The sequence below is a fragment of the Lonchura striata genome, chromosome 12 (assembly GCF_046129695.1).
Source record: "Lonchura striata isolate bLonStr1 chromosome 12, bLonStr1.mat, whole genome shotgun sequence".
Lineage (NCBI taxonomy): Eukaryota > Metazoa > Chordata > Aves > Passeriformes > Estrildidae > Lonchura > Lonchura striata.
Genome location: NC_134614.1, coordinates 15,303,512 through 15,326,108, shown reverse-complemented (window position 1 = coordinate 15,326,108; position 22,597 = coordinate 15,303,512). Strand labels below are relative to the sequence as shown.

The following is a 22,597-nucleotide window of genomic DNA, read 5'->3' as shown; positions in this document are numbered from 1 at the left end:
AAAGGCAAGCAGTATGAAAACCCTGGATGACAGATTCTGGCACACCAGAAACCAGGCTTTAAAGCAGATGCAGTGGTGCAGAGGACATCCTCCAAATCCATCTCCTTTCCAAATGAGCTTGGGCAAGAAGAACAGCAGCAGCAGAGCCAGAAATTTCACAACCCCAGCCAGAAGCTCAGGGAATTTCCTAAGGAACAGCAGCTCCCACAGCAGCTCCTAGCTTCACCTGGCAGAAGGCTGCTCCTGCAAGGATTTGCTTACCCTGCAGGAGACAGGGAAGAGACTTAGATGCCCTCACCTCCTTGCCCTATGTCCTGGGCACCAGCACTCAAGGCGGTAAGAAATTCAACAATACTAGTTTTCAAGTTAAGTATTTTTATTATCAAAATTATTACATCTCTTGTGAAAGTTCAAATGTTACAGCATGGTGTAAAAACTCCACTAGAGTAAGAAGCTACAGCCCCCACCTTTCCTAGAGCTTTCCAGGGTCCCTCCCTCCTGCCCCCCTGCTGCGCCCGAAGGTGCTGGAGCCTCTGGGAGGGCCCCCTTGGCCCCCTCCTGCCACCTGGCAGGGCAGAGCCCGTCTGCCCCGTGCTGCTCAGAGCACCAAAGGGGAGGCTGCACCTCCAGGGCTAAGCCAAGTGAAGTTTACACCTATGTTATACAGTATACAGACACCCAACTGTGGGGTGACAAGTTCCATCCCAACACGCTCACAGCCAGACAGTGTGAGAAAGCTACTCTTTGTCTCAATATTTTAAAAGTCTCCCCTAGGCTGAACAAACACCTGATTTCAATTGTGAATTAGAGAAATCTGTAACAGTCCTAAAAAAAGAGGAAGAAGACTGTGCATCTGCAAGGAGAGGGGAGACAGACTCACAGCATTATGTTATCCAAGAGAAAGGAGAAGTTCCACTGCAGCACCAGGGATGACACCTGTCATATATTAGCTAACCTACTATGGTTATAACTGAATATAAAATTAGATAAATAAAAACACGCCCGATATTACAGTAAACAAGTGAGAAAGAAGCTGGCAATCGTATGGAATTGAACACACAGCGCACTGTGTCTGGGCTGGCTCTCCTGCCACGCTCAGCGGGTGACAGTGGCTGGGAAAGACCCCACACGGCACTGCCTGCAGAGCCTCTGGCTCAGCACAGACCGGGGAGCCCACCCACCACCCACCACTGCCCCTTACAGCCCCCCTGCTCCTCTGCCTGCAGCCCCCCGTGTGCCGCAGCATCACTTGCCTGATCAGGTCCCCGGCCATCCCCTGTGCGTTGCGCACCAGCAGCCAGAGAGCCCCGGCGCGGCAGCACGGCCCCAGCCGTGCTCCTGTTCACAGACTCCTTAAGCGACCTCAAAAACACTCGTTCACGACAGACCTGCAATGAAGCAGTACACGACAGCACACCCGGATCCTCTGCAGCCGCAGGCACACGCTCCAAACCCCTCCCATGCTTTGTGGAGACTCTCCTGTCCTGGAAAAAGCTCCGATGGCGGCAGTGGCGACCCAAGCCCAAAGGCAGCCGTGTGCGCTCGTCTGCTTGTGACTGGAATGATCGTAACGGATTAAAGCCCTCCCCAGAACGCACTGAGAACCTGACCTATAAAGAGATTGGAGTTAACTTCCCCCAACATTTCCTTTAAACTGCTTTTGAATTCAGAACTGTGTCCGTACTGCATGTGTGACTGTGGCCATGGGCACGGACCAGAGACAGAGGCTGTGCCACAGTCATTGCACTTGAACCATTTTCTTTTTTTTTTTTCTATTTTTTTGTCTGTTTGTTTCTTTTTGTTTTTGCAATGTACCCACATGTCAGGGAACTGCTTTGCTACAGTCTCTGCCTCAGAGAAATCTGTGTTCTCCTACCAGGCCAGAGGCCAATACTGCTCACAAATCTCACCCGTGCATTTTCGACCTCAGCCTCTGACCCCTGGCACCCCAGCATCAGGTGCAAGCTTTCAACACCAGCCCAGGAGCCACTTCCAGGGGTGACCGGAAGGAGCTATGGGCAGTTTTGTCCTCCTGAAGTCCAGGCAGCCCTAGGAAAGTCCTGTTTGAGTCTTTACTCCAGAACCTTGAAGCTGCTGCAGTCTGTACTGATGGACACTGCCTCCCCCACGGTGTGGATAGTGTTGTGCATTGGAAATCACTGCGCCCCGGGAGCCCTGGTAGAGAACAGACTGCCCAGAGCTCGGCAGGCTGATAGTCCGCAAGTCTGACTGTAGTGAGCGAGCGCTTTGGGGAGCGGAGGAAGAGCCCGACACGCCTGTGCAGGGCTGGGAGCACGACTCTGAGGAGAGAGAGTCCACAGCTGTCTGCTGTGCCGGGCTGGCAGCCGCAGGGCAGCTCTTCCTCAGGAGGCTGCTGCTGACACTGCCAGAGTGCTGCTGGCTGCTGAAATACCCCGAATTCCCTGCAAACAGGGCAGAGGAGTCTGTGGAGACCGAGTGGGCAGGGCTGGAATATGAGGTGGAGGAGAGGGATGTTTCCGAGGAACCATGGGACAGGCTGTGTCCTGTCCTCTGTGCTGCTGCTCGGTAGCTGTATCCAGGAGACGGCACGAGGTGCCCTCTGTACGGGGAGGAGTTCTGCTGGAGCAGGGTCTGTGATTCTGCCTGGGGACTGTCAGACTGCAGCAGCTGAACAAGGCATGCGGGAAAAAAGGAAAACACATGTCAGACTGACTTCCCCGTTTCCTACCTGCTTCTCATCCTAAGGTGCTTAGTGCAGCACTATGAACAATGCACTATTCCCCTCCTTATAAAAGCTTTATTTCATAATGGGCAGGTAAGATATTAAAGCATTTACCTGGTAGCTGTATCGAGAAGGACTGTAAACTGCTGGTCCTTTGTGGGCTTCTGGAGTGTCTCCTTCTGCTGCATCTGCAATGTACAGGCAAGATGTTAAGCCTCACTCCACCGACTGAGGCCACTGCAGCTTCCTCTTAAATGCCACTGCAAAATCCAGCCCTTGTGTTCCAGCCTCCCCAGCCACCAGCATTTCAGAAACTGAAGAAACCCAGCAAAAGACCACTGGGAAACCTCAGCATATGGGAACAGCCACATATGTAAGAGTGGCCACTCCCCTCACACCGATGTGCTCTGGTTTATGACAAAGCCCACCTGCCCTGGACAAGCCTGTCTGAATGACCACACCTGGAGATAATGCACAGACACAGCCAGGGCTCCCCTGGCTCTCCAGTAGCTATGAGAGGCTGAAGGCAGCTTCTAAGGACTCAACAATTTCTCACTCAGTCTTGGTTACACTAATCTGCACTGGATACAGTTACATCTCAGGAGACAAAACTGTCCTTAGAGGGCTGTCAGCAGGATCCTGTGGTGGGTTTTCCTCAAAAGCAGATCCAGATGCTTCCAAAGACAGACATCCCATGCTGCCATTTTGGGGAGTATGGTTTACAAGCCAACTGAGCTGCTAGAAACAGAGATACTCCTGGATGTATCAGAAATGCCTGTTTTTCTAACAGGCCACGATGATGGAAATGCTTTGAGGTTTGAAGGGCACCAGCAGCATACAGCACACTCTGATCCACCTCAGATAAGTAAGAAATCAAGAGAAATAAAATGCAAGAGTAAGCCTTTCTTGCACTTCAAGGGTGGGTGAGCTTCTTGTCCTACCATATCACTGAACTTGACCTGGGGTAGGCAAGAAGTATTTACTGCAGTGACACAGTCACTTGTGCCAACTGTGTGCTTCAACTGCTACCCCTGTAACCACGGGTGGTGATCCTGCTTTCCGCAGGAGGGGTGAAGCTGCTGGGACTAGATGATTTCACATCAGAGTTCTCCTGCAGACTAATGAGACAGAACTGTTTATCTGCAGCATCTCAGGGATTCTCAGCAGCTGCGTTTGAAATGCCTTGGTGAAACAGTGTTGGTATTAGTATCAAATTTCTATGACAGATGTGTCTCAGTCATGAAACAGGACACGCTGCCTCAGTCTGCTCTGTACTTCTGCCAGACAAGTCTGGCTTTGCCCCAGCTGCACTGACAACAAGCATCAGTGCCAGTAGTGCCCATGGTTCTGTTGCCATTGTCCTCTCTGTGCTATATCATAGTGCTGGCTTAGCTAACACGGATCCAGATGTAGCTCTTGTCTGTTCTTGAGGCTCAGAAATTCCCTCAGGGCGCAGGCCTGCACAGACACTGGGGTGTGAAGCTTCCAGCATGTGTCCTGTGCCACCTTCCATTTCTGAAATGTCATCGATGCTGCAATGGGCTGTTTGGTGACATTCCAAGTAATGCCTTAAGTTTTAGCTTTTATATTTTTCAGATTCTGTGCTGCTTTAATGTGTAACTCTGAGCTTCATATTAAGCATTAGCAAGTTCTCTTCACACAGTAGGTAGACAAAACAATCCTTTTCCAGCTTGTCCAAGGACAACTGTTACAAGCTCCAGGTCCAAAAAGTACAAACAACGGTGAATTGAAGAGAGAGAACAAGAAGGATGGAACTTCATAACCTAAAGTTATAATTGCACATTAACTCCAATATGCAAATGGGCCAAAACTTATAAGTGTGAGACCGTGTGACCGGTCATCCATTTTGTGATCATTTTGGGTACATCTTGGGTGTGGCCTGGCCTGGGTCTTGTATTGCCCAAGGTGTATCCTTTAAGGCCTTTTAATAAATACCTACTTTAACTCTGTCTAACCTCTATTCTAGGTCAGCCTTCTCAAGGCATCACAAGTACTGCAGAATGGCAAAATTCAGAAGTTTAGGGCATGTTTTGTTAAAAAGTCAAGTACAGAAGAGCTGTTCAATTCGGACATTGTGATTAGCAGAAGTCAAGTATGAGAATAACAAGAAATCTAAAGATTTCTGAAAGAAAATCTTAAAAAATTTTCTTAAAAGGCTAGGCACACCAGTAGGGCTACACAATTTACTGGCAGTGCCTGTTCCAGAAGGAAACCTTGACAAGTTAAAGACTACTGAAAGACTAAATTACAAATGGTAAATAAACTGTGACCTTTCTGAATTTGCTTTATGTAAACTTAAAATCTAGAGCCAACATCTTCCTCTCCCATCTCAATAGATGCACAAGGGAAGGATGTGAATAACTGCTCTTCTTGGCTGTACTGGCCTGTGTCCACCTAAAGCATATATGAAGTGACAGGTTTTGCTGAGAGCAGCTGCAGTTCTCAGAAGCATGCAATGCACACAAATTCCATTTCATTGCTACATGCCTCATCAGCAAACCCTGCAACTTTGGGATTTTTTAGTTCCTGTTAATATCTGCTACAGCAGCAGCAAGTTAAAATGTGCATCTTCATAACTCCTCCAGGTGCTACTAGGAACAGCAGGGACTCAGCCACCCATTTGTTTCACTAAGAAGCAGAACAGCAGCTGGGGGAGGGGAGGTAGCTCAAAGAATCTAAACAAGAATCTAAACAAGCAGCTGAAGAAATTGCCAGAGCAAGCAAAAAAAGAAAAAATGTACTTTGCTGTGCTAGGATGAAGGAAACAAGATGACTTTTGTCAGCTGCAGCATTAGGTTTTCACAACTCAGAATGGGATGGGGTTTATGTAACAAGAAAGAATTTATCAGTGCAGATGAAAGTTTAACTCCATCCTAATTCTTGAGTAACACTGAAGAGCCAGAGCTGTACAGGTTACACTGGGCAAAGACCTGTACCAAGAGCCTAGATTTTGCCCACCCTTCTAAAAATAACCAGGAAAGCCAGTTCCACTGGTATGGGAAAGACTCCAAACGGGGTCCCATGAAAGTGTGACTTATTTGATAGGGAAAAGGGAGTCTTTCTCTCAAGACTAGATGAAGAAAAAGCATTGAAAGAATGTGCTTAGATGTAAAAACCAGAAGAACTCCAAATGAGAAGCCAATTTTCAAAGCTGGTCTCAAACATACCTTACTGCAATTGGGGAAAGTCTGATTTGGAATGAAGGAAATACATACCTGCTCTAAACTGCTCAGAAACAAGGTAATATACTTGTCTGAATGTGCACCCAATGACCATTAAATTACAGCTCTTTCAGAGCATAGGAGTTGCTAGCCCATCTGCCCAAGGATAAAGAATTTGTCAGAGTCAAGGTGCAGGCAATCATGAATTCAATCCCTAGAAAAAAATCTAGAAGTCTTCCAGATCTAACAGAAGAGGGATACAGGCTCAAGCAATATCTGAGTAACAGTAAAGTTTGGTTTGCAAAAGGCAGCTTTGATAATGTTAAAGATGAAGGTACAACTAATCAACTTCACAGACCAGCTGGCAAAGTTATCCAAGCCCATAATTTCCCACCAAGCAACGTCCCCAAGTCTCACCATCCTACCTGCATCTCTCTCCAGAGCGCTGTCCTGGGTAGGGGAGGATTCGTGTCTCTGGGACACCTTTGCACCGCTCCGCAGCACCTTCTCCAGCATCCCCCGGCCCTCCCGCAGCCTCTCCACTGACGTCGGCACCATCCTGCAACAAAACCCCAGGGACAGCTGAGAAGTGCTGTGACATAGCTGAGAGCAATGTCACCAATGCACAGGGGATCAGAGACCACCACCTCTTTAGACAGATGAAGAACAAACGAACTGCTGAACTGCTTCTGCCATGTAAAAAACCTCCAGTAGCATTTCAGACTGCTGTTCCCTGCTGTCATAATGCCACTGTCCTCAGAACACCAAGTCTTTAATTAAAAACATGGTATAAGCATCCAGTTCAGTAAATCACATGGTTGCAGAAAAATAATTTTGAGATTCAAGACTTTTTTGAAAATCCTGGTATTGGCTTAAGATTAACTGCAGTTATTTTGCATAATTATGTTAATTTAAACAAAGCAGAAGGAAGTTCAATACCTTTCTGATAATACTGTGCCAAGACAATATGGTTGCATACTGCAATATTCCAGAGCAGAGCTAGCTGGGCCATTTTGCCCACTAATGCCATTTTGTCCTGTTAATTTTGTAGTGTGAAAACTCTCCACTCAAGATTAATGCTAGAATCATTCCATTTTATAATGTCTTGTCTGAGGGTGACAAAGAGGTGAAGTGGCTTTCCTAAAGCCAAACCATTGAAGAAAAACAAGAGCTACAAACTTCAGGCCTCTGGGTCAACATTCATTCTACTATGCACAGGACCATCCAAATCTCTTTGGAAATGTTTTTTTAACCTACAGGCAGCATCACCATGACCAGGGATTTACAATGCCTTTACTCTGGACACTGATGAATTTGTGCCTTAAAAATGCCTGAATTGAAATACTTAGGTTATATTAATGCATTGCATATGATGGAAGCATGTATATTTACTCCATATTGACTGAATTCAGTATTTAATTGTTGTTAAGAGGTATAGAAAACTGCCCTTTCCATTAGGGGTTTTTTATTATTTTGTTTGTTTGGAGACTTGTTTTCTGCAAGGCTGGGTTTACTGGGCAGCAGCACATCTGTTTACATTATGATGGCTTTATCCTGGCAACTGATATAGACAAACCATTGTGGTTTTTTTTTTTTTTTTTACTGAAAGCTATTCTCAATTATTGCAGAATTCAGCAAAAATCTGGAAAACCCTGCACATTAAGGCATGGCATTTTAGTTCCCACCAATTTTTTCTGTTCCAAATATTATTGTGAATGTCTGGAAATGTATCTGACATATAAGCACATGAAGTGAAAGATGAAACTGGGTCACTTTACCTCAGTAACAAGTCCTAATATATTTTTTAAAAGTAGAAGGTGAGTGTACGTTTGTCAGGAGTGCCCATTAAAACACAGAAACCCACGAATTTTAAAGGCAGCAAATCTGCTTAATCCCACTTCAAAATGTATCAGCATGGTTTCAACTTTATATCCAGTGTCCTGTAACAATAGGATCTTTATATCCACACAATACTTACTCCTGAAACCATGTGGGAAACTGAAGCCAGAGCAGGACCTGCTGAGGGAGCAGCAGATGAAGCTCAGAGAATACAAAAGATGGTACAAAATGAAGGATGCCACACTGACACCTCACCCTGAACTAGTTTTAGTTCATTCAGCTGGTTGGCATTTTCTCACTCTTTTACAGACAGAAGGAAGTAGCACAGGAGAAGAACAACATGGAGTATTATCATTTTTATAGAATATTTGAAAATAAAATAATGATGATAAACTAATAATTAGCAGACTGCCTCAGCTGTGGTCAGTCCCAATATCTGGCAGAAGGTCATGTAGTAGACAAAAAACTGTCAGAGAGGTAAAAGACAAATTGTTTTCATTAAACTCTGCTTGAAAAGTGATGGGAAAGGAAGGAAACAGGTCTATTACTCCTCCAAATTCACCAAAGTGCTTTCAACACAAACTTTGTACTTCTCATCGCCCTCAGCACTGCTTTGAATTTCTCCTCATGCCACCCCCCTGCCATTACCCGAGCAGTGACCCAACCATGTATATGGAGATCAGCACCAGGAAAGGGGGGTGTGTGTCTGTGTGTGCCTTTCTGCTGTGGTGTGCACAACCAGAGCCTGACTCCAGGGCAGCAGAGCCCGTGCCCTACACAGATCCAGCCAGCACAACCTCCCAGCCATCACTGGCTCCATAATGCCACATTTGGCAATTCAGTGCGCCGCTTCATGTTTTGGACCAGGTTCAAACATTTTGGAAGACTTTCCCCTTATCAAACCTTCTCATGGTAACCATGATAAAGGTAGTTTGTCCATGCCTTAGGCACACCACTGACCACAGCCCGGTAAATTAGCAAAGCTGGAGTTATTGCACAGTCCCTGCTTCTCAAATGCAAAGCTACAGAGGCCTGCAAGCTTTCCTTCAGAACAGGAGTGGACTTAGTATCACTCATGTCCAATAAGAGTGAAGGTTCAGTAAAAAAAAAGACCTGCAATAGACTTTCATTGCCTGGGCAAGACCTTAACAACCCAAGACCTCAAAATGGAACTTGTGGAAGAGCAACAACTGCTTAAATTTGTACCTTTCAATACAGATTTTTGATATCTAAACCAAGAACTAAAAGACAAGCTGAGAAGACTGCTGATATCTTTCACAGTTGTTCAGCAATTATGAAAGAGAACAATACCAAGAGACCCAAATGAATCCATTTCACTGCACATATTGTTATGGAAATGCACCCTGGGGAGTTTGGTCCTTCCCTGGAGGGGAATCTCAGCCTTGCTTGGGAGGATAACACTCACCACCTACTGCTGATGCTCTCCTGGGATTTACTGAGCGATGATGAGGAACTACAGCCCCTCGAGTCTGGTGGGCTGATGTCCTCGACGTGAGGCAGGGAGGGATGAGAAGGGGAGAAGCCACTTTGTGGGGAGGATGGAGTTCGTGCTGTGGAGCCTGACAGGCCATTCCCGTCCGCATCAGCCCCGGAGCTGCTGCCCTGCCGGGTGGGGGTCCCTGCGCTGCGCCCGGAGTCGCCGCCCTCCTTGGCCTCCTGTTTCCGCTTGCGGTACTCGAGGAGCGATACCTGGGGGAGCAAACACAGCCATGAGTCAGGGAACAGAGGACCAGGACAGGGGGAGGAACAGGCCCACACACTGTCCAAAAAATCTTCTCGGTCTGCAGGTAAAACTTGAAAAGGCATATTGGGATTATCGACTCTTGCTGCATCTGCAGGCACTCCAGAAAAGAACTAAGTGGTGCAAATTTAGACTGCCATGATCACCCTCCTTTTACTTTTTATGACCAATACATCAGTAACAACATCCAGCTCGCTTGCTTCTCTAACCACCTGGATTTTCGCATTACTTCAGGAGATGCATATTCAAGCAACAAGCTTCTGTAACCTCCTTCCTCATAAAATCCTCCATACACTCTCTCTGGTTCATGATATTATGTAATTTTTTTCAATAGCTGTACATCCCCAAAACAGGTAATAAGAGTCTTCTTCAAAAAACTTGTATCTTCAGTGCCCAGTTCACCTGCACTAGTTCAGCCACATTAACACTAAAAGATTGGTGAAGCCTTGCACAGAATTTTAACTTGCTTAGAGCAGGCTCCTTCTACGGAGGCATTGCAAACTTCCAGCACTACCACCAAAACAAACAGCTCGTAGCCAAGGTAGAATGTGTTTTGGGCAAAGCAGTCTCAGATTTATTAAAGACACCAATGAAAGATAAAAGCCTCAGAACACAAGGTCAGCAGAACTAAAAAGACACAAATATTTCCAGCTGGGCACTTACCTTTCAGTGTGACTTTCCTCAGAGTTATTATGAGGTAAGGAGCCATAAAGGACTCACAGAAGGCAGCTCTGCTGAAGAATTTATCAGCTATGACTCAATGCCCGTAAAGAAGGCTTTATGATGCTAAAATATTGAACAGGGTACTTCCAAAAGTAACTCAACATATGAAGGTTTTAAGTTAAATGTAATTTTAAAAGAAAAAACAAATTTAAAAAAATCAACAGACTCCAGAAATGGAAAGGAAATGAGATATTCCATCCAGCTGGACCCTTACACAAGTGATCTGAGTTACCACACTTGCCATAAAAAAAAAATTCTAAGCACAGGAAAAGGCACTGATAATTTGTCCCATGAGTACCCAATTTTATCACAGCACTACCCTGACGTAACATTTTACTTCAGTTTTAGTCCCGTAAGGGTCACTGGCCTGCTGTAAGAAACCAGTATGTATTTGCTTTTGTTAAACTATATTCCTGTGTTTTTAGTTTCAAAGAGCTAAAGCTTAAATAACCTTCATCTTACTTTTGTTGCAATGTTATGGAAATGTTCTAATAATGTTCTGGTAAACAGCCCATGTTTTCTTTTGAAACATTAGACCCTCATTAGTAAGGACCTTTTTCATCCTGATAAATAACACCTCCAGCAGCTGTACAGCTGCACTGTGTTATTGCTTTGGGTCTTGTCTCAGTTTAGCAACTGTTAATGAAAGCTTCCAGTACCTTGGCCCTTTTTTCTGTGATCCCAGAAGAAGTACTTGTACAGTGGTGTCTTTTTTTCCACTTCTCACATCAAAATCTTGCCTAAAGGATGTAACAATTGTTTTCACCCAGGCACTGAATGCTTGGATAACTTGCCCAGACTCTCTCTGTTCTCCCTGTCTTTACAGTAATCTGAGTGGGAACAGTAAACCTCATGGCAAACGAAGAAGTTATTTTACAGGAGTACTTGCCTTCTTCCTTTGTGGTGGATTCTGGGGAGCAGCTCTGGTGCCTTCAGCAGCCCTCTCGCTGCAGGGGGACATGGACCCATGCACTGTCTCTTTGAGCAGCCCTGACTCGTGTCTGCTGAAATACCCTTCAGCAGGAGAGCTGCAGCATCCTGCTTCTGAATTCATTGGCTTCCTCTCTCCCAAAGGAGGAGACCCCCGCAACAACCCGTCCACACGGGGCATAGCGTTCAATGGGGAGAAGGCATACATTAAATTAAACTCTGTCCGAAAAGCCTGATCAGAGCTTCGTAGCAGCATCTGGGCTTCCCCACTTTTCCCTGGGAAGTTCATCTCTGAAGTAGAGTTTATGGAGGATTGTGGAGCCACATCAGAGGATGCAAAGCTGAGCAGCGATGGCCGTTCCTGGCAGGTGTTTGCACTGGAATCCAGGTACCCACCCTTCAAATCCAGGTCGGATCGGGGGCAGACCTGGAAAATCCAAGAAGGATATAGGAGGGGGGTGGGTAGTCAGGAAAAAGGTCAAGCAAGGGTAGGGAGAGAAATTTAAGTCAGAAAACCTTCTGTACAATGCTAGCTTCCAGTTTCTCCGTTCCCTTCTGGTTACCCCTTTGGTTCTTTCCTGCACTGTTCTCCTCGTTCCACAGGGAAATGACTGAGACTAAACAATGATCAGTTCAGCTGTCCAATACAGGATAACCCTTCCCCTTCAGCAATCTTTCTGCAGCAAGAGGATAAAGCTCAACACTATCCTCAGGCAGTTAATGAATTAAACGCAACATTTTCAATTGCCTCATACATCAGAGGCATACTGCTCATATAGAGCAGTAGCCAGGAGAGAAAAGAACAGACCTGCTGTCCTGCTGTTTTATTAGCCAAGTTCTTGCCTGTCCCAAGTCAGCCACTACTAACTTCCTAACAATAAAATACCCAGGACCTCTAAGTCATTTGTTTTCACTTATTGTGAACTTTGGAAATCTCTAACAATAGTACATTCATTTAATTTTTACTGCATTTTTACATTTCACAGTTTCCAACAAAACCACAATGGAATCATCTTTGTGCTGTCAGAGTTTGTGGAGCACTAGGCAATAATACAACAGTATATTCATTTATCTACTTAAAGTGCCAAAAACCCTCCAGGGCAGCAGAATAATCATCTCCTTCATCACATTAATATATCAGGATCTCAAACAATGAGTATAACTGACAAGATTTCATCCTCTTTGCAGGACTACAGTGCAAAGGGAAAAACACAGCAGCACCAGGCACCAGCTCTGCCCTCCTGCTATTGCTGAGAACATTTCCCCAGCTGTATTACAGCTCCAAGTAATCCACCACATTGGAGATGAGCGCATATTTTCTACTATGAAACAGTCACTGAGCAAGGTAGTTCATCTCATCTTTTACAACAGGTCAGGGTAAGCAAAATACTACATTTCACCATCTCCTCAACATTTTCAGTCTGCAAGTGTGTGGGTGGTAAGTCAAGGCTGAAGAGAGCAGGTCAGGCATACCACTGTGTGCTCGTAAGTCAAAACTAGTGAATACTTTCCCTTTCCCAGCAGTCATTTTGCCACTATTCAGTAAATTTCACAGACCACTCATGGGCTGCGCTGAATCTGAAATTGGTGATGGTAATTCCAGGGTCCCCAAATCTCTTGCCTACATCTCAGTAGCTGAGACATACTGAGTCTTTGCACTGTCTGATTCCCACCAAGGTTAACAAATGAATCAAATTCCAGTCTTCAATTTGTTTGTTTTGTTGTGATAACCCTGAAAACTCTCCTCAGCCTTACTGTGACTAAAGCTCCACCCTTATTCCCAGTGCCTGCCACTCCTCCCTCCCCTCCCACCACGCACCCACGCTCCCATAGCTACCTCAGGTGACATGGACTCAGGCCTGTGCGCAGGGGAGCTCTCGGGGGAGGACACGTTCTAGAGGAGGGTAAAGCATCTTGTTATTCATCTGCTTCAAAAGTCAAGAGGCAACTACAATGTATAAAAGCACACAGGTTAGCAATAGCTATTCTAAACAACTGGCCCCAGCCTGGACACCATCATGGTTGGTTAAGTAGTTTCTAAAGCTTCCTGGAAGCACAGATAGGACTGGGTTACTGCATCTCATGATGCAACTTAGTACCCAAAACAGAGCACTGTGAATGTTAAGAAAAGCAGCAGCTACCTCTGTATTTCTGATGCTGTCAGACAGACTTTGCACCATGAAGTATAGAGAAAGACACATGGTTTTTAGTCTGAGAACATGGGAGAGAAGAAAAGCCTGGTTCAGTCCAGAAAGTAAACTAAGATCCCTCAAAGACTAAAATGACATTTCACAAACATATACTATAAAACAAACATGTGTTTTTCAGTCCACCATGGGCCACCTTTCCAGCTCAAGTCAAGAGAAGAGGTGTGAGCAGCTTTACAAAATATTGTATCATCTGAGCACCTGTATCAGTGAAGGCAGTGTATGCATGTGACAGCACTGTTAAGGGCTCTTCCCAAGCACTTCCCTTTCCATTATACTGAGCAGGCCTAAAATAGAACCAGAGAGGCAGGATTCCCAGAGCCATGTTGCTATCAGAGAAATATAGCAGGAGTCACTCTTTTCTGCAAAGCAGAGAACCTCAGAAAACTGAGGAATCTCAGAAATTTATTAACAAAAAGTTCTGACAAACTCCACAAAAAAAGCAGAAGCATCATGCTTTTGGCCACTCTTATGCATAAGGAAGGGCTAAGCATCCTCTGAATTGCTTCCACTCTAAAAAGATCACAAAATTGAGTCTGAAAAACCTCAATCTGTAAAACCAAAGAATAAAGTGGAAGACAATGTGAAGTAACGCTACCATACTCTGGGTTACTGAAAGCTGTTCAGGGGAAGAGGAGCCAAGGATGCTTTACAGCCTCTGAGAAATAGAATACTTGTACTCTTTGGAAGTGGCAGGGATTGAAAAGCCCATTGGCACAGAGATTTGAAATGGAGAAGATGATTAAAGGTCACTGAAAAACCTGAGAAATTAGGAGCTACTCTGCAGAAATAGAAAAAAAAGATAAGACTAATGTTACTGATAGCTACAGAGTGAGGGGAGGCTGGGCTGTAGCAAAGTTTGACATTTCACAGAGCAGATCTGTCTAGAAGTGAAGAAGAGGAAGGCAGCAGTGCTCTTGAGGCTGAGACTGTGATGCTGCTCAGGAATACATACTCAAAAAGGAAGGCCCTAGTGCCAGCTCTGCTGCAAATATTGCCGTTCTTTTGTTTTTAGCACACCCAGTTATGGGCAGATTTACCTCGAACTGTAGTGGAGTATTGCAGCGGCTGGCAGCCAGAGAGGGGATGGGTGAGAACATGACGCCGTAACCATTGCGCGTCTCCTCGTCGGCGGGCAGCGACGAGCAGGGCGTGGGCAGCTGCGGGCTCGCCGCGCCGGGCACCGGGGGCACGGGGGGCGGGGGCGTGACGGGAGACAGCGGCCGCAGCAACTTCTTCACGTTCTGCTCCATCAAGTAGCGAGACTTCCATTTCTTCAGGGGACTCAGCAAGTCTGAAACACAAACTGAGCTGAGGACACGGCTGACCCACTGAACATGAGCAAATCACGTGCTGTCCTCTTCCCTCTACTCCCAGCCCAAATGAAGCCCAGGAGTCTTTAATGCAACTATAAAAGACTCCTAAAAATGAAGGACCTCTGAGTTACTTCTACATCAATGTTTAGATACTGGTAACAGAACAATACATCATCAGGAACATGCAGTGAACAAGGAAAGCAAATATTTCAACTAGTAGCAAGCACAAGAGGGAGCTAGGGGAAAGGAAGACAGGAAAGGTTAAAAAGAGGAGAATAGAGGAGAGAGGTCAGAGGACATGTCATTATGATTCTTACAAACAAATCAAAGCCAGCTCAGTTATCACTACCTGAACCTAACAGTTCCCTATAGGCTACATCAATACAGCCCAAGCATATTTCCACTTCCACAAAGGATTAAAGCCTTTCCCTCTCTTCAAAATATTTTCTGATGCTTAGTTAAAAAAAAACAAGAACAAATCACCAGTAAATTCTACAGGTTAGGTCTTACTCGAGATGTACAGCATTCTGTTCATTTCCTATTCATCTAACCTTTCAATAATCAAATTTGTATTATCTATTTGATGTCTAGCTTCTTGCCTGTCATCCTTGGAAAACAGATCCCTGACTGGGCTGATCTGCACTCTCTTTGTAAACTCAGACACAATACTTAACTATTTAACTCAGATTTTAGCTTCTTCATCCTTGAGACTTACTTAGTAATTTGTTTATTACACACATGCCCGTAAGACTTTGCTACATCCTCCTACAGTCAGCAGGTATTTAGTCGTCCTTCTAACAGCATCTTGCTAAAAAGAGATGATCCTGGGCTCTCTTCCCTCTAACCCCTCTCTTCTGTTGCACAAGACCAGAGCACTGAGATTGATACTGCAATGTTAAGTGATTATCTTTTCACAGGAAAATACTGAGAAACTTTACAGATGCTCAAGCTAGAATGGGTCTGCAGAAATTTGAATGAACGACAAAGCAACATTCTCACCTACCCATAAGATGTGCCATCAGGCAGCAGGACACATTAAGATGTCACTTATACAGTTGCCTTTGGTATTCAGCACCTTCCCCAGTCTGACTCCAGTGCCCATGCTGCCCTGATGGTGCTGGACACTTACCTGTGTCATCTTTGCAGATGCTGGAGGAGCTGCTGTTGTCATTGCTTTGGTATAGACACTGGGTTCTGTTCTCTGGCGGAGCTGCTGAGGTCTGAGTCATCCCCTCTTCCAGGGCTTGTTTGATCCAGCGCTGAAACAGAACGAGACTGCATAAACGTGAAACTCCTCGGGAACTTTCTCTGCAATCCTGCAGGATGCACTCCAACTCCTACACTTGTGTGAGCAGGGCAGGCTGCTCAGCAGCCTGGTGTTACCTCGCTGGTGTGTGCTCGGGAGGGAGTGTGTTAGAACACGGCTGTCAGCACTGAGCCCACCTACTGTGGTGGGGCTGTGCCCTTCCTGACACAGGTTCTGGGAGCAGCAATCATCAGCAGTACCAGACATAAGTAAAGAGCAAATTATAAACATAAAAATGCAGGACAGTGGCACCTAAAACTATTAAAACAATAGTAATTTAAAAGAAAAGGGATGCAAATATAATGAACTATGTACAACCACTGATTTTTGCAAAAAAGCTGTTTCCTGCCAAGGAGAGCAAATTTGAGCAAAAAAAATCTGATTAAAATGCAACCAGCAGTTTTCAAGGAGGGTAAGCCAAGAAAAGAATAAAAAAACAAATATTTTCTTCAGCTACTAATAAAAAAGGTAAGTCACAGTAGTCTTCTGAACGTGGACAATTAAGAATGTTTCACTTCTCACAGAAGCAAACATGAACTGAAGCCTCAGCAAATCAGCTGCTGCAGTGGGCATGCTAGCCTATATCTTGATACAGACTGACTCCTGATGGCAGGCAGGAATCTTTGCTTATTCTACTATAAAGGTAACTGCCACAATATAAGGGAAAACACTCGGCTGATCCAGTGAAATGACAGCAAATTGCAGAAAAAAAGCAAACAGCAATTTTCATTTGTGCAGTTTACCCAGGGGACTCACTGTACCAGATTCCTCTTGTCCTAGAGAGGTTTAAAATTGTACTTTTACCTTTCAGGAATCCACAGTTCATCTGCATGCCAGCAATGTGTATCCTATTAGGGATACACGTGTGTGTCTTATGATTCCTCAAAGCTATCATGAAAGTACATCACAAACTCAGTGGCCACAATCCTCAAAGTGAAAACTTCAAAGCGAGGATGAAGAGCAGGTGACAGGATCTATTTTGATGGCCTTCACTACTGCACAGTAGACACTTCTTCTTTGTTCAAATGTAACTCAAGGGTTTCCACTGTGGCCGCCAGCAAAAGGGAGAAGTGGCAGCCAGTCTGGAGCACCTCTACCTCAAACGTGGCATCTGATCTGACAGCCAAGTCACTGCACAGGGTGTGATTAACGTGAGAGCAGCTTACAGTTCAGTTTCCTTGCGAGGTTCAGACACTGCCATGCTTTGGATGAAAACTGACATCATCAGCTGAGTTTTTTGGCACAGTTCTCAGTAGCTTAAGGATGAGGCCTGCTGACAATCCAAGAAAATATGTGATCTATTTCAACAGCCTTTATAAATCAACCTCCTTGGCTGAGTAGTCAAAAATAGATAAGACACAGATCAGGCCTTGAGAGAGCGTATCATCAAGTTCTGGACCATTTCTAGACCTCAGCTGGCTAAAAAGAAGGTGTCCCCTGTGAGTTTACTAAGCATTCCTGAACATAAGAAGCAGATTTCTAGATCTCCAGACTGTTAATCATAAAACCATCAAATGCTAAAAATAATTTTCCAAGAAAAAGCCAGGGAACTCCTACGAAATGGATGAAACCTCTCATTAGAACAGCTAACAATTATTTACATTCAAAAAGTAGAAATGTAACTAATTATTCCTGCAACATCTGTTCTGGACACATTAACTTTCAATACTTTATTAACTATACAATGGAATAGATACCATATTTAAGTTTGTTCAGATTACGAAACAAGAATGCTAGATGACACCATTAATAATTTCCCTACTAAACTGGGAAATGGATAGAGAAAAACAAGACACAGCTTAGCAGAGTCTAGAACAATCACTTCTACAATTACAGGCTACAAGACTAACGGGTTGTTCTGACAAACATACAAAATCATGAACTGAACATGAGTTTAAATCAACCTGTCAAAGAAAACTCAGCCATACTGGGATGCACAAAATGGGTACAGGTCAGAAGACACAAAGCAACATTTCTGCTTTGAAAATGTCCCAGCTGCAACACAACGCCCAGTCTTGGGCACAACTTCAAGGAAGGTGTGGACTAAACAGAAGTCATCAATAGTGAGACTAGTCCACTCCCTGTCCAGCAGTGAGAATTATCATTTGACTAGAAAAGAGTCAAATACAGCAACAGATTGGAAGAATTGTTCCATGACAATAATTTTCCCTCAATTTTGAGCTTGCTGGTTGTATGGCAACTGCACCAAGCACAGAACTCCAAGTAACTGCCAACTTTGCTCTGGATTTTTCTCTCTTCCCTGGGGCTCAAAGACACTGTTAAGGTTCAAAAGAAGCTCAAACCTTGCAGTTCTCAGCTTAAAGATGCATGAGGAGGCTGCCCAGGCACACAGAAACAGACAAGGTGTTGTCATACACCTACATATGGACCATGAAGAGCTTTACCTATGAAGGAAATACTGAAGAGACTGTTAGGGCATGGCAACAAATTGGCTGAAAGTGGAAAACAGTAAAGTCCAAAGATTCTCTCTGGAAAAATACCCTCAAACAAAGGAAGGAAAAGAAACCAGGACATAGTACCTGAAATCCACCAAGACAGAGAGAGCAGGAAAGATTTCTGTGTAATTTTTTTCAGGTAATCACACAGGAACTGGAAAGTCTCTGAGCAAAACCAACAGGCATCAGGGTAGGTAGATTCCAATATAAATCTGACTGAGTGAACTTCCCTGCCTTCCCTGCAGATGGGTAAATACTGGCATTTACTGGTCATCTCTGAAGGAACTAAATCCTTAGCTGGGCCTGCTCCAGGCTTCCTGCATGGCCTCAAGAATCTGCTGTAGACAGGCAGTCTGTGATGCCAAGCAAAGAGCTGTGGACTTATTTCTGTGAACAGGCCAACTCAAAGCTTTTAAACCACAAAGGCTCCCCAAAGACAGTGAATCTTAACTGAGGCACTGGATTCTTGAGGTCCTCTGCAACACTGTCCTATCCCCACAATGCCAACCATCCTCTGACTGTGAAAGTAGTAACAAAACTTTCTAAGGGGAGCAATCAACACTCTTTGAATTGTGTATGCTGGATAATAAACAGCCACTGCAGATCTGAAAGTAGGTATTTCTAAAAGGGCAGTCACAGAACAGTTGTTCTACCACAGCAAAAGCCAAGGATGAAAACTGAACTCTGGCAAGGAGGTCAGCACTCATAGCCTGGACACTGCATCAACACATTAGCTCAGTGGGAATACGTGGAAATAAACCCCAAAAGGACACAACAACTTTACAAGAGGGCCAGTAAGATAAGCATACATTGTGTAAAGGTAAGACACGAGAAAACATACCTTCTTACAGGAGCTGTAAATGCCATCCAACAGAAAGGGCCTTCGACGTCTCTCAGGGTTGAAAGGTGAACCAAAGCGGATGTAGTGTTTAGGTGTGGTACAAATCAGTGGGGAGTGCACGAGACCTGGCAGCATATTTAGGGTAGTTGCCAAAACTGTTGGATCTGTAGTAATGCGCAGAGGACACTCAATTGGACACTCTTGCTTTTCTGCCTTGTCGTTCAGCCACTCGGTAACAAGATACTGAAGGAGGAAAGACATGTCAGTGCAACCAGCACAGGTGAAGAAGGAAGGCAACATGGCACAGTGGTGTATTGGAAGCAATGCCCAAGTCAGCCCACATGCTAAAACCTCCCTCCTTCTCAACAGGAAGGAATTCCTGTGTCAAACCAAATTCTCACCTGACAGTTGGAGACACAACCCAATGTCACAGAAGTAGCTCGATTTTATGCTCCATTCATCTTATTAAAAGATTCTCCAAAAACTTCATCACCCTGTTCAAAACTAGTTTCTAGACACAAAACTAAATGTATTAACAGCTGATTTATGCCCAGTATGTGGCAGCTGCCTGCTATCTTCTGCAATTTTTCCTCCTTTCCAACTTTATCCTAGCTTGTACATGACAGTTGCAGTCACATTCCTTCTTGGTCTTCAGTTCTAAGCTGAAAGTTAACCTCTTTGCTGTACCCTAAATGAACACCTGCCATCCCACCATCCCAACCTTGAGCACTTGATTATATTTACCTTCTTTGTTTTGGGGTACTTTACTGCAGCTTTAGACTGGGATCCTGTAGCCAGGATAGCAGTTGGGTCAGATCCTGTCAACTGTCTGCCTTCTCCTGGCCCTTCCACATTGCTGACATCTGTTGTGGTTACCAAGCTGGCAGTGTTTCCTTCCTCTGGGACAGCCTGTGCGAGTTCAGCTTGCTGGGAACTGGCTTGTTTCTGCCTTCTCAGTCTTTGTGCTGAACTGGTCCGGTATCGAGAGAAGCGACTTTTTGGTCGGGGCCTGGAGGGTTTTGCTGGAGCTGGCTTAGTCACTGTTTTTTCGGGGACAGCATCCTACAAAATAAACTGTCATTAGTCTGAGCACCTCTGAGAGTATTCCTTTTCTCTGCATACAGGATCAAGAATTGAGATTTATTTATTGACACTACCTGACTCTCAAAATCTTGTTGGACTCTGTGTTGGTTCATAAGATGGCCTTGGGGACCCTTCAACACTGGCACATTATCGTTTTGTCTTCTGCATTCTTAAAGGACAGAACATGGGTCTTTAGGAAGAAAGCAGCAATAGGAAACTTGCTGCTTGTCTCAAGATAACTGCTCTTATTCCTGACCTGAGCTGACATGGAGCACTCCAGGCAAGTGTCTGAGCCCTGCCATAAAATGGGAACACATGCATCCAAAGTAGACTGGGTCAAAAAAACAAACAAACAAACAAAAGAAAAGAACTTTCCATCACTGCACTTACGCATCCAACTTAAGCTCAGACCAGTACAAAAGGTCTGGAGAAGGAGCTGGGCTTGTTCAGCCCAGAGAGGACTGAGGGGGATGTAACAGCAGTCTTCCTACAAACAGCCTGAAGCCACTAAGAAGATGCAGTGGTGCATCAATGGACTTAAACTGAGAGGTTCAGACTGGATACATGGCAAATTTTTTCAGCCTAACAGTCATGAACTGGACGAGGTGCAATCTCCATCCCTGGAGGTTTTCAAGAGAAGACTGGGTAAAACACTGGTCAGCCTGGTCTAGCTTCAGAGCTGTCCCTACCTAACTCAGAATGGGCTAGAAAGCCCACAAAGCTCCTCCCCACCTGAATGCTCTTACGATCAGAAATGCTGCACTTGAGCTTCGTACAAGATAGCAAACAGTTCTATCTTGATCTTACCGCTACTTGGGAGGACCGTCGTGTGTTCACCCCAGTACTGCTGGTACTGTTAGAAGCAGGAGGAGGAAGAGGAGGAGGAGGAGGAGGAGGAGGAGGAGGTGGAGGAGGAGGAGCACTTGGTGCTGAACTTCCATCTTCAGTTTCAGGAGTCTCTGTTTTAACTTCTTCCAGCTCAGGAACTTCAGAATTGACGTTGATTTCAGCATCAGTGCTGTTACGGTCTGATGGTTGCTCTCGTCTCCTCTTTCTCTTTTCTAAGTTCTCAAACATGTGCATGATGGCTTCTACCTTCCTGTCTTCCCGGGACTACAACACAAGGGAAAACTGAAGTAAGCATGGTAAATTATGGACATAAACAAGGCAAGAACAGATATGGGAAGCAGCACAAAGAGAACAACTACCAAACAGCACTGACAAAAGCCAGACAGAGGACAGAGAGAAGCAGTTCTTATCAGTTATTTGCATTTTTTTTAATATGGCAAATTTCCCAGAATAACATAATCATGTGTTTGTAGCGCAAGTAGAAGAACTCAACTTTGTTCTTAAATAGGACCACTTAGATACTACAGAGTCATATTAATAATACAGCCACAAAGAAATGCATAATTTTGAAGAATTAAAAACCATAAGAAAGCATAAGTAGAGTGGAGAGATGACTTGGAAACAGAGCTATTTGCTAATGACCAATCAAACAGAAGTCTGGGGCAATAGATGTACATGATTATGTAATTTGCAGCAAGTGTAATACACCACACAAACTGATTAAAATATTCCAGATTCATTCTATTCCCAGCAAGAATGTCAGAAGATGACCCAGCTCAAAAATAAAAGCTCTGGTCTAAGCAGTTTACATAGTGGATAAGAAAAACAGAACATGAAAGAATAGAGGCAAAACAAGTCAATTTATTAGGTAAACACAAAGGACAGGAAATCCTATCACCTGGCTGTGTCAGGAATAACTGGTACCTATGCATATAAAAAGCCCAGTACAATAATGTTGCAGTGACTGGCAAGAATCAAGTGAATTTTAAGAAGTGGGGTCAAGTGTCTTCTGAGATTTATCATGGAGAAAGTATCTTGGAGCCCATGGCCGTGCCTTTACAATGTTCTGTTAAAAATATTACACACACACACAAAGGGACTGGGCAAACTACAGAGATGGGTATTTACCTGATGCCAAGTATAGAAAACTGAATCGCATTAAAGCAGATTAACTGGTGCAACCTACAGGAACAGGGCTTAAAGGCTGACAGGAAACTAACACTTCGCTTAGGCTTACTGAACTATTCTGTCCCAAAAAGAGATCAACCTCCCTGCATTAAAATGAAATCTTCCCTCCAGGCTTTAAGGCCAATCTGATGGATAACTGATCTCATTCAAATTTCAGTGGAAACTGACTGCTTTATCTCATCTGTTCTAAAAAAATCCATCAGTTAATCCA

At 44.6% G+C, this 22,597-nt stretch overlaps 1 protein-coding gene across 2 annotated transcripts in view; it reads right to left on the bottom strand.

The window, feature by feature from the left end:
* Positions 1 to 358: 358 nt before the first annotated feature.
* SETD5 (SET domain containing 5) overlaps positions 359 to 22,597 on the bottom strand; it is a 67,600-nt gene continuing 45,361 nt past the window's right edge. For both annotated transcript variants that reach the window (XM_077786134.1, XM_021531454.2), the window contains exons 14-24: positions 21,157 to 21,462; positions 20,011 to 20,328; positions 19,267 to 19,509; positions 15,793 to 15,922; positions 14,388 to 14,641; positions 12,978 to 13,034; positions 11,100 to 11,567; positions 9,152 to 9,435; positions 6,312 to 6,445; positions 2,819 to 2,892; positions 359 to 2,649 (exon numbers count right to left, since the gene is read on the bottom strand). In XM_077786134.1, coding sequence (XP_077642260.1) covers positions 2,050 to 2,649; positions 2,819 to 2,892; positions 6,312 to 6,445; positions 9,152 to 9,435; positions 11,100 to 11,567; positions 12,978 to 13,034; positions 14,388 to 14,641; positions 15,793 to 15,922; positions 19,267 to 19,509; positions 20,011 to 20,328; positions 21,157 to 21,462 — 2,868 coding nt within the window. In that variant the 3' untranslated portion in view covers positions 359 to 2,049. The remainder of the gene's footprint in view (positions 2,650 to 2,818; positions 2,893 to 6,311; positions 6,446 to 9,151; positions 9,436 to 11,099; positions 11,568 to 12,977; positions 13,035 to 14,387; positions 14,642 to 15,792; positions 15,923 to 19,266; positions 19,510 to 20,010; positions 20,329 to 21,156; positions 21,463 to 22,597) is intronic.